At 64.8% G+C, this 13,824-nt stretch overlaps 2 protein-coding genes across 2 annotated transcripts; one reads left to right on the top strand and one right to left on the bottom strand.

Annotated features, from left to right (window-relative positions):
* The first annotated feature begins 38 nt into the window (after positions 1-38).
* On the top strand, positions 39-1,901 carry CA14 (carbonic anhydrase 14). The gene is made up of 5 exons (XM_062597622.1): positions 39-66; positions 468-488; positions 1,412-1,563; positions 1,647-1,736; positions 1,827-1,901. The coding sequence occupies exons 1-5, from the start codon at positions 39-41 to the stop codon at positions 1,899-1,901; spliced, it is 366 nt and encodes a 121-aa protein (XP_062453606.1).
* Positions 1,902-2,934: 1,033 nt separating this feature from the next.
* Positions 2,935-8,025, bottom strand: APH1A (aph-1 homolog A, gamma-secretase subunit). Its single transcript, XM_062597705.1, has 7 exons — positions 7,867-8,025; positions 5,837-6,007; positions 5,175-5,248; positions 4,607-4,729; positions 4,312-4,439; positions 3,716-3,839; positions 2,935-3,413 (listed from the first exon to the last, which is right to left on the bottom strand). Exons 1-7 carry the CDS (start codon positions 7,977-7,979, stop codon positions 3,349-3,351), a joined length of 798 nt encoding a protein of 265 aa, XP_062453689.1. The 5' UTR covers positions 7,980-8,025; the 3' UTR covers positions 2,935-3,348.
* Positions 8,026-13,824: the final 5,799 nt, after the last annotated feature.

Below are 13,824 nucleotides of genomic sequence, written 5' to 3'. Positions count from 1 at the left end.
GACCCACAGCCCCATAGCACCCACAGCCCCATGCACCCATGGCCCAGCAGCACCCATTACCCCATAGTACCCACAACACCACTGCACCCACAGCCCCGTGCATCTCTGGCCCCACGACACCCACGGCCCTGAAGCATCCACAACCCTGCAGTCCCCATGACCTCATTGCACCCATGGCCCCAGAGCACCCACGACCCTGCAGCCACCAGGAGCCCATTGCACCCAAAGCCCCATGCACCCATGGACCTACAGCACCCAGGACTCTGCAGCCCCCAAGCCCCCGTTGCACCCTTGACGCCACACGGCGCGGCCCCCCGGGCGCCTCTGGCTGTGCCCCAGCGCCCGGCGGGTGCCCCACGGCCGCCTAATCCGGTTGCCGCCGGCGCACCCGCCCCGGGGGGGAGGGTGGAGGGGGTGGCACGGGACCCCCGTGCCGCCCCCTGCCCGACGCCTCTGCCCCTCCGCAGGGTGGCACTGGACCTACGATGGTGAGCGGGGCACGGCGCAGGAGGGGGCCCAGGCATCCGGCTCCGATCCAAACCCCCCCCCAACACCTGCCGCTGCTCGTGGGGCAGCGCTGGGGCCCCCCGAGTGGCTATTGGCTCCCCCTCCCCCCTCGGCGGGGGCTCCCGGACGCCTGGGCCCCCCACTGGGCTGCTGGCAGGCGCCAATGGGCCCTTTGTGCTGCCCTTACATAAGGCAGGTGCCCCCCGGCCCCGCTTCACCCCGGCCTTCCCCGGCGCCGGCACAGCGCCCGGCCCGGCGAGGGCACCGTGGGGTGCAGGCCGCTTGGGGGGCTGCAAAGGGCCCCCCCATGGGGAGCAGCCCCAAAGCACATAGCGGGGGGGGGGAGTGCAGTGAGGGGGTGCAAAGGGGGGAGAGATGCAATGGGGGATGAAACAGGGGGATGCAATGGATGGGATGCAGTGGGGGGTGAAACGGGGGGATGCAGTGGGGAGGATGCAATGGAGGGGATGCAGTGGGGAGGATGCAATGCGGGGGTGTAATGGGGGGCTGCAGTGGGGGGGATGCAGCGGGGTGATGCAATGGGGGGCTGCAGTGGGGAGGATGCAGCGGGGGTGATGCAATGAGGAGGATGTAGTGGGGGCTGCAGTGGGGAGGATGCAGTGGGGGGATGCAATGGGGAGGCTGCAGTGGGGGGCTGCAGCAGTGGGGAGGATGCAATGGGGAGGCTGCAGTGGGGGGCTGCAGAGAGAGGGGGATGCTGTGGGGGGGTGATGTAATGGGCGGATGCAGTGGGGGGGGGGAACGCAACGCTGGGAAAAAAAAGGCGGTTCTGGGGGGACCGCGGTGCCGGGAGAGTGGGGCGGGCGGCAGGCGGCCCCCGGGGCCGGGGCGGGGGGGGCGGAGGGTTCCGCCTGCCCGGACGCCTGGGCCCCCACCCCGGCAGGCCCGCACGGGCAGGAGCACCGGGCCGAGGGCTGCCCGGCGCGCGGGGGCCGAGCCCAGTCGCCCATCGACATGGAGACGCGGTGGGCGCAGCCCGACCCCTCGCTGCCGCCGCTGCGGGTGCAGGGGGCTCCCGGTGCCGGCGCCGCCTGGGCCCTGGCCAACGACGGGCACACGGGTGAGCGGGGCGCCGGGCCGGGCGGGTGGGCGCCGCGGGGGGCTCCTCGCCCCCCCAGCCCACCCACCCACCCGCCGAGAGCTTCGCCGACGCCGGCAATGCCCAGCTGCACGCCAGCGGCCTGGCCGTGCTCGCCGTCCTGCTCGAGGTGAGGGCGGCCCGGCCCGGCTCGGGGGGGGTGGGGGGCGCCGGGACGGGGACGCGCGGCCCTGATGCCCGGCGCGGCGTCCTCCGGCAGGCCGGCGCTGAGCCCAACGCCGCCTGCGACAACATCCTGCGCCACCTCGGCAGCGTCCGCTACGCCGCGCCCTGACCGCTCTCCCGCAGGCAGGATCGGCGGCATCGTCGCGGGCGCCGTCCTCGGCCTCTTCCTCGCCGCCTGCTTCGTGGCCCGGAGGCTGCGGTGAGAGCGGAGGCGGCGGCAGCGCCGCGGGCCGGGCCCCCAGCCCGGGTCTCAGCCCTTCCCTCTCGGCAGGGCCAAGCGGACGCAGGCGCAGGACGTCGCCCTCAAACCCTCCGCCAGGCGCGCGGCCTCGGCCCGTGACCGGCCTCCTCCCGGCCCCGGCGCGCCACGAGCTCGGCGGGTCTCGGCCCGGTTCGGGGGCACGGAGCCAGAGCCGCGGCCTCGTCCCGCGCCGCACTGCGGCCCTCCTCCCAAACCCTCTGTCCCCCGCCCCGAATCCCCATCCCCGCAGCCTCCTCCTTGCCGTAGCACCACTCAGTGTATTAAAAGATTTTACTCTGATCAAAAAAATAATTTACCCCCCCCCGCCACCCCCCTGCAGCGTAACGCGTGCTCCCACCGACTTAGAAAACACCCAAAGACGGAGACGGGAAAGCTCACGAGGGGCAGCGACTGGCCCACCGGCCCCGCAGGGACCCTGCGGCCACAGCGGCCGCCGGGACCGTTCCCATACGGACCATGGGGGAAATGCGGCACGAGGAAGGGGGGGGGAAACAATCCGGCATCGGCATCCTCGAGCCCCTCTCGGCCAGCGAAGCGAGGGGGAGGCCGCTCCGTTCCCGGATGCCGGGGGACGCCCGGGCACGGAGGCCGGGCTGCTTCAGCGTCGCCCTCTCCTCCGCGTCCTGCTCCCGCGCCGGGCGGGCTGCCGGGGCGCGGGGAGGGAGCGGAGGGGCCGGGGTCCCGCGCGGGAACGGCCCCGGATCGCGGGAAAGCCGCTCCGAGGGAAGGGACGCGCGCGGGGCCGAGCTCGGGGCTCTCCCCGCCAGGCACTCAGACCTGCTCCCCTCACCCCGCCGTGGGGATCCTCTGTAAGGAAAATATAACCGAAGGGAGCTGCTAACGAAGCTAACGGGAGCGCTAAGGACAGGAGACGCCAGGAGGCTGGAGAGCAGCACCGGTCGGACAGGAATGACCTGGGAAAGCCCCTCCGGAGCAGGGCGCACAGGAGGGGCAGGGCACAGAGCAGGGTTTGTGCCACAGTCCCAGGACAGACGAGAGGTTCGTTGAGCGGAGAGAGGCCAGGTCATGGCTCAGCCTCTCCCAGCAGAGTCGACTGGAAACGCTGGAGGGCCCAGACCCCTCCCAATTCCCAGCGCAGGGGCTGCCCCAGCGCCCCTCTGGTTGGGGAGGTGGCTCGAGAGAGGCCTGGAGGCACCGGGAGCCCCGTGCCCTCAGCCTGGTGCAGGTGAAGGCGTCGTCGTGAGATGTTCCAGCTGCCGAGAACAGGGCACTTGGGTATCGAACCGCCGCGGGCAGCCCGGGCGGGCAGGGCTGCGGCCTGCCGCAGAGACGCTCAGTCCTCGAAAGGCACCTGCAGTGCTGAGTACATCATCACTCCGCTGTCTTCCTCCTGCTTGCCTGGGGAGGGGGGGGAAAGAGAAGCACGGGCAGACATGGAGGGAAGGGCCAGCAGGGCCGCTTTGGGGCGGAAACGGGCTCGGGGGTTCAGAGAAGCCCCCAGGGGCCAGGAGCCACAGGCACCATTCCACAAAAAGGGGACAATTATGGGCCAGAGCCATCATGCCCTCCATGCCAGGACCGCCAGGACCCCCGCGGCCGCGTCCACCCCCCAGGAGAGCGGGAGCCGCCCAAACGGACCGCGCGCTGCCAACGGGGACACCCCGCGCCACACGTCCCTCCCCGCCCCAGCCAAACCTTACAGGAGAGGCACTTGAGGATGTTGCGGAGGGAGCCCCCAGCCGTGAAGAAGGCCCACGCGCCCATGCAGACCGTGATGATGTAAATAGGGACCAGGCTGGCCTCGTACCAGGGGTTCAGGAACGTCTGGGGGACAGAGAGCCGTATCAGAAGTGTCACCATCGGCCAGAAGCCTCCAGGCACCTCCACAGCCCTTCCGAGACTGCCACTAGGAACGGCAGCGTGGAGGAAAGAGGAACCAGGGCCCTCCTTCCGCACCCGCCCCCTCCAAGCGGAGCACCAAAAAGCCTGGCTAAAATTTCTGCCCCACACTTTCCCACCAGGAGCTTAGCAGCTAATCCTCCGGCTGACCCTCGGTCCTCCGCTAACCCCACTTAAATCCCGCTCCCCCCTGAGTGCACCAGGACACGCTGCCCCAGGTAGGAAGCGCGGAAGAGGGGCGTAACTTGCCCCATGTCTCTGAAACAAGGGCATTCAGAGCCTGAAACATGCAGTGCCCATTTCCTCTGCGACTCCCTTCCTGCACCCAGGAAGCAAGAAAACCTCGTGGCTTTCGGTGCGGATCCCACGGTGCCACGCCGTCCCGGCTCCGACTCACCAGCCCTGACGTGACGAGGTGACTGGCAACGACCAGCCCCAGGCACCAGTAGCGACGCTTCTCGCAGGCGTCAAAGAAGATCACTCCCCAGAAGGTGTGGAGGAGGACGACCGCCATGGTGAGGAACGCTGGGGCGAAGGGCGACACCGACCACCCGCGTCAGACCTCGCGGCGGCGAAGCGGCATCGCCGGGCTACCGCCGCGGCGCGCAGCCAGGCTCCTGCTCTAACCGCCCCGCAGCGCCGTCTCCCAGCGCGGAGGGGCGCAGCACGGCGCGCACGAGCGCTCCTCTCACCTGACGTGATGAAGTAGTACGGCGAGTCCCCGTGGATCCCGACAACGCCGGGTCCGATAGAGTCTGCCAGGATGTTAATGACCGAAAACACGCCGCTGATGATCCCGAAGGACAGGCCCGACACTGCGGAGGGAGCAGGACATCAGCGTCCAGGCTGGCAGCGGCTGCGCCGCGCGCTGCAGCGAGCTCCCAGACTCCGCCAACGAGCGCGGGCCCGGATCCCCCGGAGTCGCCCTCTCTATTCTCCTTGCCCTCCCACGACCATTCGGAGTCGCTCGGCACGTGGGGAACAGAGCTGGGCTGAGTCTAATGGGTTCTGCTACGCCGCCGCCAAAGACGCTTCCAGGAAGCATCCAGGTGAGATACACGAGCCACCAACAGCACCTACAGAGATTCCCCACTCCCCGAACTAACCGAGACCCCAGCGAAAAGGCAGGAGGACAGAGAGAGAAACGGGAAGGCTCGATCCTCTCATCAGCACTGTCACCGGGCTCTGCTGCCTCAACATCCCGCAGCCAGGCACCGGCAGAGGAGCGTGGGGAGGGTCAGCGACCAGCTTCGCGCTCACCGTAGGCCATCTGCTTGAGGGAGATGGGGGACCGGCCGTCCTCGCTGATCGTCGCCAAGCCTTCGTCAGCTTTCCTGCACGAGGCGGGAGAGAAAGGTGCAAACGTGTCCTTAGCTTGGAACCGGGTCTGCGCTCGGCAAAGCGAGCTCTGTCCAACAGGTCAGGGAAGGCTGGTTATTTATTAGGGAGTTTGAGCTCTCTCTTTCAGGACCTAACTAGGAAGATATTTTGCAGGGTTCCCTGGATACTGCTGCACCTACCAGCCATGCTGAGCTCTTCTCCCAGCAGATCAAGGTCCCCGCCTGCCCCTCAGCTAGGGGAACGATTACACCTGCAGTGCTCAGCACATCGCATCTAGGGGCGAGCGAGGGCCCTAAGCAACAGCCCTGCTCCCCTACTGCCCTTCCAGTCCCAAGACTGGACACACGCTTGCCACAAAGCAGGGTGGCCAACATTACCATCCGGCGATGAGAAAGAGTCTGCAGCACCTCGGGGAAAACCAGTGGCCAGGCACCACCCATGGCTACCAGCAAAAGGTGCCTGGCCCCACACCCTGCTTGTCTGAGCGGTCCCTAGGGAGGAGGACGGCGAGGAGCGTTTGGATGAAGCCACCACGGGGAGCACCTCCACCGCGTGCACACTGCCCTTGGACGGGCCCTTACTTCAGCAGTTTGAAGTAGGCGAATCTGAACACCTCCTGCAGCAGGACGGAGACGGCAGCCCCGAAGACGAGGAGGCTGTACTGAAGCTGCGAGTCTTCCTGGTCGCTGAGATGGACCGAAATGAACCAGATCAAAGACGCCAGGAGCAGAGACACCAGCCAGAAAAAAGCCCTGCGCAGAAAGGGAAGGACAAGCTGAGACAGGGACTCCCTGTAGCGTTTCTGCTCGTGATCTGGAGTTTGGAATCACACAGCAAACATGTGCTGTTAAATCAGCTGCTTGTTTGGTTTGACCTAGGTCCAGGTCACACATTCAGCAAGGGAAGTTTTCAATTGCAACAATCATTGCTGGGTCGCTGTCATGTGAGACGTGCTAATCTGCCACAGGGTACGGGGAGGAAGTACGCGACTGAAAAATCAAACGGATTTGGAGGCAGAAATCCTCATTGGTCTTCCAGGGCCACGTCAACCTCCTCCGAGGAAGGTTTCTTCCCTGCGAAGCAAGCCAAGACACTCACTACTACCCCCCTCAAAGAGAGCAGGTTAAACACAGACCTGCCCTTGGAAAGATAAGCGCAGCGAAACAAGTCATGCTCAGGGCTGTTCCTATCTCTCCTCTTTAACCAGCCAATGCCTCACGTCAACGCCTGGCAATGCCCTTGCGTCGGCAGCACAGGCCAGGCAGGAATCGTGACCCTGAGGGCCAACGGAGCGCGGAGGGAAGCACCAAGAGCACTTGCAGCAGATGAGGCAGCGCGCAGGGCACGTCCCCCGCTCCTCGCCAGTCCTATTTTTGCTGACCCGGACGGGCGAGCAGCGTGACAGTTCACGACCAGTACGAAATCCCTGCGAACTCTCACCTTGGAAACCGCACCGAGGGATCTGTCCCTGGCACAGCTCTGAGCAAGGCACAGACCACAGCACTGCGCAAAGGTGGTTTAAGCCCCAGAAGTTCTTTAAGCAGCTAAGGAGCTGCTCGTCGGCACCAGGCAGAGCTGGCTCCCACATTCCTCGCAGATTTACTGAGCTAAGGTGGAGATAAAGCCGTGGTCTCCGAGTTATTTTATGTCTGCTGGGCCAGTGTTTAACTCTGCTGGGCTGGGAGACCCAGAAGCGGTGCATTCGCGTCCTCGGAGGATCAGAGGGGGCTTGAAGTTAAACCAGAAACGCAGCAAAAGGAAAGCCAGGAAACAAGGATATGGTGACGCTTTCCCAGCTTGTACAAGTTCGGAGCTGCACCGCACCTGCCCCTCTTCAGACTCCCCCACGCTGCCTCCCCCCAGACCCTCTCAACCGCCCCAGAATGGCCCCCTCAGCTCCCCCTAGTGCTGCCTGCCACCCTCAGCACCCCCTAAGCTGCTCCAGAACTACCCCCTCACACCCCCAACGAGCCCCTCGGGCCTCTCTGGTGCTGCCTACCCCCCACAGCTGCCCCACAATTGCCCCCTCAGGCCCACAGCTGCCTCTTCCAGCCTCCCCATTGCTGCCTGCTCCCCTCAGGCCCCAAGCTGACTCCAAATCACCCCCCCCCAGATCTCCAACCAGCCCCTCAGCCCCTCTAGTGCTACCTACACCCCCCACAGCTGCCCCCCAACCACCCCCTCTCCAGCCCCCAGCTGCCTCCTCAGCCCTCCCTGGTGCTGCCTGCCACCCTCAGGCCCTTCAAACTGCCCCCCAATATCCTCCAGCTGCCCCCCCAGCGCTGCTGCTGCCACCCTCAGGCCCTCCAGCTGCCTCTCAACTGCCTCCTCTGCCCCCCAGGTCCCCCAAACTGCCCCCAACCCGCTCCAGCTGCCCCCCAACTGCCTCCTCTGCCTCCCAGGTGCTGCCTGCCACCCTCAGGTTCCCCCAAACTGCCCCCAACACCCTCCAGCTGCCCTCCAACCGCCTCCTTTGACCCCCCCGGTGCTGCTGCCGCCCTCAGGCCCCTCCAGCAGTCCCAGAACTGCCCCCTCGGGCCCCAGGTGCCCCCCTGAGCCCCACGGCGCTGCCTCGCCCCCCCTCCCCCCCCGCCCCCGAGCCGCCGCTCACCCCGCCACGAGGATGATGACGCGCAGCGGCTCCGCCGCCACCGTGAGCAGCACCAGCGCCAGCGCCGGCCCGAAGGCGATGCCCGCGCACCCGAAGAACACGGCGGCCCCCATGGCGGCGGCGGGGGGGGCGCGAGGGGGGGGACACGGACGGCGGCCGAGCGGGGCCAGGCGACCCGCCGCCGCGCGGTGCATGCCGGGAGTTGCAGTCCGCCGCGCGGTGCACGCCGGGAGTTGCAGTCCGCCGCGCGGTGCACGCCGGGAGCCGCAGTCCGCCGCGCGGCAGCGCCCCCCCGCGGCGGGCGGCCGCGCAGCGCCGCCCCGACGGGCGGTCCCCGACGGGCGTTTCCAGCCGTTTTCCCGCGCTCGGCGACGGTGGCGGCGCCGCTAAAACGCCCGGCTCCCGCCGCGGCTCTCTCCGCCGCTTACCCCAAAAGGAAGACATACCGTCTACACAATCCATTACATATATATTTTTTTTCCAGCCCAGCCCCCCAACATCCCAAACAGCCCCAAAAAAATACCGACACCCTCAATGCCTCCAACTAACCCCAACACCCCCAAACGCTGCCCACCGCCCTCCAAGCCCTGTCCCCCCCCAAACATCCCCGATGACCCCCAGTCCCCCCCCCCAAAGCGCCCCCCATGCCCCCTCCCAAGCGTCCCGGGCAGGGCCGGGGTGCCCCAGGCTCCTTCGGTCCCTCCTCCTCCTCCTCCTCCGTTTTATTTATTCCCCTTCCTCCCCCGGCTACGGAGCGGATCCCAGCCGGGGCGGCTGTGCCCAGCTCCGGCCCAGGAGGAAACGCGGCGGCTCCCGCGGCGGGGAGGCGCTTCCCCCCCCCCCCCCCCCCCCCGCCCGGCTCCGGCTCTCGCCTGCCCTCGGGCCGCGTTTCCAGGGGCTCCATCCGGCTCCGCACGCTGCTTTGCATTAAGAAGCAGTTGAAACCCGTGGGAAATTCCCGTCGGAGCCCAAAACGCCCACGTTTTGGGGGCAAAAATGAATTGACCAAAAAAAAAAAAAAAAAAATCCCAAAACCAAATAGAACAAAACAGCACAACAACAACAACAAAAAAAACCCCATTTCCTTCTTCCCACGTCACGGGCGATTCCGGCCCGGCAGCGCCGCGGGATTGAACGCGCCAGGTTTTCGCCAGCGCCTTCCGTCGCTAGCAGAGCCCCCCCGGCTGCTCCGGCGATCGCCGCTCTACCGGAGCATTTGCTACAGCCCCCCCCCCCCCAAAAAAAACAGGCACCGCACTGGGTCAATTCATTAAAAAAATAACCAAAATAACGAGTTTATCATCGGGCGACCACGGCACCCCGGGTTCCCTCCCGCAGCAAAGCCGCGCCGGGCAGTCGCAGCTCCCCCGGCGGGACCGTGTTTCCATCGCTGCTCTCCATCTCCAAAAAAACCTCTCCCAGCCACTTTATTTATTTATTTTGCCTATTTTTATTCTATTTTTAGAAGAGCAAGGAGGGAAAAAGACAAAAAAAAAAAAAAGATGCTGATATCGATGCATACCGAAGCACCACATCCTCCAGATGCAGAAAGAGAACCAAAAAAAACCCCCCAAAAAACAGAACATGGCTTTGAAAGCATCTCAAACCAGCGCATTTCTCTGTTTCAGCAACCCAAATAAGCCGAATAACCCAAGTAAGCCCCTAACTGTGCGCGCCCCTCCGAAGAGCCGGCGCGGTGGGACCCCGGCGCGGCGGCCGGGAGGCTCCTTCGCTTCCCCCTCCCGTTTTCCCGCAGCCAATAAGCGGCCGCACAACCCGCCCCAGCGCGGCCGCCGGGCTCGGCGGTCCCCCGGGGGGGGACCCGTCCCGTCCCGTCCCCCCCGCGCGCAGCCCTCGGCCGAGTGTCATTTCCTGTTCCCGAGCCGGCGCCTCTGGAGAAATTCCCGCGGAGCAGCGCCGGGCGCCCGCGCCGCAGCGGACGATGACAAACTTCTTGTTCGCGGCCCTCCTGGCTCTTCGCGTCGGGCTGGGTAAAAAAAAAAAAAACGCTTTGCTTTTTCCCCCCCTCCCCTTCTCCTCGGGCTCGCGCGGGAACCGCCGCGGCGTTTCCACGGGACGCCGCTCGGGACGGGGCAGCGGGGGCAAAAAAAAAAAAAAAAATAATAATAATAATAAAAAAAAAAAACGGGAGAAAACCCAACGCACGAGCGCTGAGCTGCAAGCGAGCGCGCGCTTGCAAAACGCAGCTTCGCAATTCGTGTTTCCCACGCCGCTGCCGCGGCGGCGAGAGTCAGCGACGCCGCCCGGCGCGGGAAGGAGCCCGCGCGGGGTTAAACCCCGGCGGCAGGAGCCTGCCCGCGCCAGGGGATTTCCACGTGGAAGCTCTTCGCCCTCGCTGGCCGCCCAGCGACACGCGATTCCCGTACGGATTATTCTTAGCATCCTCCCAGCCTAAACGCAGCGGCCGACTCGGCCTAAGGGTTTGGGAAAGCTGGAAAGACGGGAGAGCGCGCGGAGCCCGGGCAGCGCCGCGCTCCTTGCATCCCGGAGCTCCCAGGGGAACCCCGGAATTGTTATTTTTGGAATTACCCTTATTCCCGCGGGAATAAGGACGCGAGCGCGCGTTTTTCCTCTTTCCCGAAGTAGCCCGTTCGACGAGACGGCGCCGGGGAAAGGGAAAACGCGGCCAACCTGACGCTCGGAAAAGGGAAGCGAGCCGGGCTCCGGGCGGCTTCAGCCCCGCCGGGCTGCTCCCAAACCTATTTATAGAGGCTCGGCCCTACGGAAACGCGAGCGGCTTCGCCGAAGGCCGCGGCCACCTCGCAGGAAAGCGCAGCTGCGGACGGAACCGCACCTGCGGAGCAGCCTGCCACCTTTTTGTTTTTCCTTCTTTTTTTTTTTTTTTTAAGGAACCGCTGAGACGCAAGAAGAGGTAATGGAGTTTCTCTATGAGTACGCGTCCAACTTTGGTGAGAAACGCTGCTTTTTTGGATCCTCCCACGCGAAAGGGCACAAGCGAAGCACGGGATAACCGGGGAGGGGGGGGTTGGAAAGGGCTGGAGGTCTCCGGCCGCGGCGGCGAGCGGGGACCTCGCGCCGCTGAGGCTCCGCGGGAACGGAGCGGAAACACAGCGTGGACGCGCTCGAGCAGCCGCCGAGCGGGGCCAAAAGGCGGGGAAAGCGCCCGCAGGACGAGCTCTCCAGCCGCACCGGCACCCCGTCGCGCGTCCGATCCCTCCGAGCCGAATTACACCGCGCGCGACACGTACCCGGCGCTGAACGGGAACAAGCCCCGCGAGCAAGCGATGCGCAGGGCGGTCTAAAATAATAAAATACATATTTATATATATTTTATATATATATACATTTTTTATATATATATATTTTATGTATATATATATATATTTTATATGTACATTTTATTCGTTGCAGGCGACTACTTGTACTCGACCGCAGAATATTACTACGAGAACGTGACGTTAATACCGACGGTGTACGCCTACGAGGAGGTAAGCCGGCGTGCCTCTTCGTGGCCCCCCCCCCCCCCGCCAAAAACGGCCTTAAAAACACAAAATAAACCGATCAGCAAGGTCCTTTTCGAAGGGCTTCTGCGTCGCGTCCCCCGTCCCGGCAAAGCCGCCTCTAAACGACCGACCTCTTCCCGTCGCCTCCGCAGGAATACCAGGAGTCGGCGGGATCGGCTCTGCGCGGCCACCTGCCCCTCGGCATCCTCCTCGGCCTCCTGGGTTTCCTGCTCTGATGCCCCGTTTTCCTCCCCAGAAAGCAGCCGAGCGCTCGCACGCTTCTAGGTATTTAAGCCCGAACGGCCCCGATCGCTCCGGAGCGGCGTTTCGGAGCGCCCCCCCCCCCGACTCAAGACCCGGGGCGTCGCGGCTCACGCCGGGGGCGAGCGCTGCGCGAGCGGCGTTTCCAGGGCGTCTTCCCGCGCCGCGGCAGCGGCGGCCCGGCCGCTTCCGAAGCTTTCCCTCTCGTCCCAGGCGCGGCGGCTCGCCTGCAAAGAAGCGAATAATAATAATTAATAATAATAAGCGCCTCGGCCCTTTTCCTCTCATCCCGCTGTAAATACGAACCGCTGCCAATAAAATCGTTAACAACCGGCTCCCGGTGTCAGCGCCGCGCGAGACAGCCCGAGCCGGCCCCGGTGCCGGCAGGTTTGCAAGGGGGAGACGCTCCTTTTTGCAAGGGGAGACGCTCCTTTTTGCAAGGGGGAGACGCTCCTTTTTGCAAGGGGGAGACGCTCCTTTTTGCAAGGGGGAGACGCTCCTTTTTGCAAGGGGGAGACGCTCCTTTTTGCAAGGGGGAGACGCTCCTTTTTGCAAGGGGGAGACGCTCCTTTTTGCAAGGGGGAGACGCTCCCTTTTCGGAGAGCGGCTCAAGCGAAACAGCCTCCAGCCCAAGCGCATCGCAGATTCGGCAAGAACCGCTTATCTCGGCCACGTTTTTAACGCCCTTTCTCAAACAAGCGCCAAAAACCGGGTTGCTGCGCCCACCGACGCTCACCTTACGAAACAGGAAATATTTTTCTCTGCCAAGTTTATACGAAGCAGAACATCCCGGCGGGGCGGTTTTGCGTTCTGACACCGAGTTGCCGAAACGTCTCCAGCTATTTGTGTCGCGCAGTCGAAAGCGCGCAAATATTTAGAGTTTCTTGTCCGCTGCAGCCGGCCGCCTCCCGTCGGCCGAAGCGTTTCCGCCCGCCCCGGCGTTGCCGAACGGCATCTTCCTTCCCAAAGAAAATGGGAAAATATATCAGAAAAGCTGGGGTTTGGGGGGGGGGGGGCGGACCATGCACCAGCGGCTGAAAAAACTCGAGGCCCCAAGTTGGCAGGGTCCAAATGTGAACTCGAGCCAACGCGCTGGCAAGCTTTTTTTGCAGCTCTCTCGCCAAGCGGAACAAGGGAATAGTTTCCTATTTAGTCAGGATTTGCGGGATTGGGATTAACTGGAAGCCAGCAAGAGCAGCACGGCCGGGGCGAGCTTTTTCGTGCATGGGTGCAAGGGCTGCCTGGTTGCACCCTGGGCAACCAGCTGAGCAAACGCCCACCTGCAACATCCCACCTGGAGCTGCCCCACGCAATCAGCCACGCAAAACCCCCCCCACACAAAGCCTTGCCTGCAACTGCCTGTGCAAACAGGTGAGCGATAATCCCGCACGTAAAATCACAGCTAGAGGGCATCCCCGAGCAACTGGGCGTGCAGAGCCACACGCGCAAAAATCTTCTGTCTGCAGCTCTCCCGAGCAACCAGGCATGCCAAACCCTACGTAAAGGCCTCCTATGCAACCAGGCGTGCAAAAACCCACGTGCAAAACTGTGCCTGCATGCAACTGAGCACGCAAAACCTCACCCGCTGCACCCCCGCGCAACTGGGCATGCACAAACTTCCAAGTGCAAAACCCGCAGCTGCAGTGCCCCCTGCAACCGGGCGTGCAAAAACCCACGGGCACACCCGCACCTGCAGCGCCCCCCCGCAACCGGGCGTGCAAAAACCCACGGGCAAACCTGCAGCTGCAGCGCCCCCCCGCAACCGGGCGTGCAAAAACCCACGGGCACACCCGCAGCTGCAGCGCCCCCCCGCAACCGGGCGTGCAAAAACCCACGGGCACACCCGCAGCTGCAGCGCCCCCCCGCAACCGGGCGTGCAAAAACCCACGGGCAAACCCGCAGCTGCAGCGCCCCCGGGCGTGCAAAAACCCACGGGCACACCCGCAGCTGCAGCGCCCCCGCGCAACCGGGCGTGCAAAAACCCACGGGCACACCCGCAGCTGCAGCGCCCCCCCGCAACCGGGCGTGCAAAAACCCACGGGCACACCCGCAGCTGCAGCGCCCCCCCGCAACCGGGCGTGCAAAAACCCACGGGCACAGCCGCAGCTGCAGCGCCCCCGCGCAACCGGGCGTGCAAAAACCCACTCGTGCTAGTGCCCGTCCCCAACGCAGCCCCCTCCTTCCCCGCGCCGGCCCCGCCCACGAGCGCCGG

This window comes from Rhea pennata, chromosome 31 (assembly GCF_028389875.1).
Source record: "Rhea pennata isolate bPtePen1 chromosome 31, bPtePen1.pri, whole genome shotgun sequence".
NCBI classification, from domain to species: Eukaryota; Metazoa; Chordata; class Aves; order Rheiformes; family Rheidae; genus Rhea; species Rhea pennata.
This window is presented reverse-complemented; position numbering and strand designations above follow the sequence as displayed.

What these genes read in the sequence shown, in the direction of transcription:
- CA14 (XM_062597622.1), top strand. Translation starts at nt 39, where the DNA reads ATGGCCCAGCAGCACCCATTACCCCATA. An exon ending in GTGGCACTGGACCTACGATG is followed by an intron (nt 489 to 1,411) that starts GTGAGCGGGGCA and finishes CCACCCCGGCAG; the next exon opens with GCCCGCACGGGCAGGAGCAC. An exon ending in CCGGTGCCGGCGCCGCCTGG is followed by an intron (nt 1,564 to 1,646) that starts GCCCTGGCCAAC and finishes TCGCCCCCCCAG; the next exon opens with CCCACCCACCCACCCGCCGA.
- APH1A (XM_062597705.1), bottom strand. Translation starts at nt 7,979, where the DNA reads ATGGGGGCCGCCGTGTTCTTCGGGTGCGCGGGCATCGCCTTCGGGCCG. An exon ending in GTCATCATCCTCGTGGCGGG is followed by an intron (nt 6,008 to 7,866) that starts GTGAGCGGCGGC and finishes CTTTCTGCGCAG; the next exon opens with GGCTTTTTTCTGGCTGGTGT. An exon ending in GCCTACTTCAAACTGCTGAA is followed by an intron (nt 5,249 to 5,836) that starts GTAAGGGCCCGT and finishes CGCCTCGTGCAG; the next exon opens with GAAAGCTGACGAAGGCTTGG.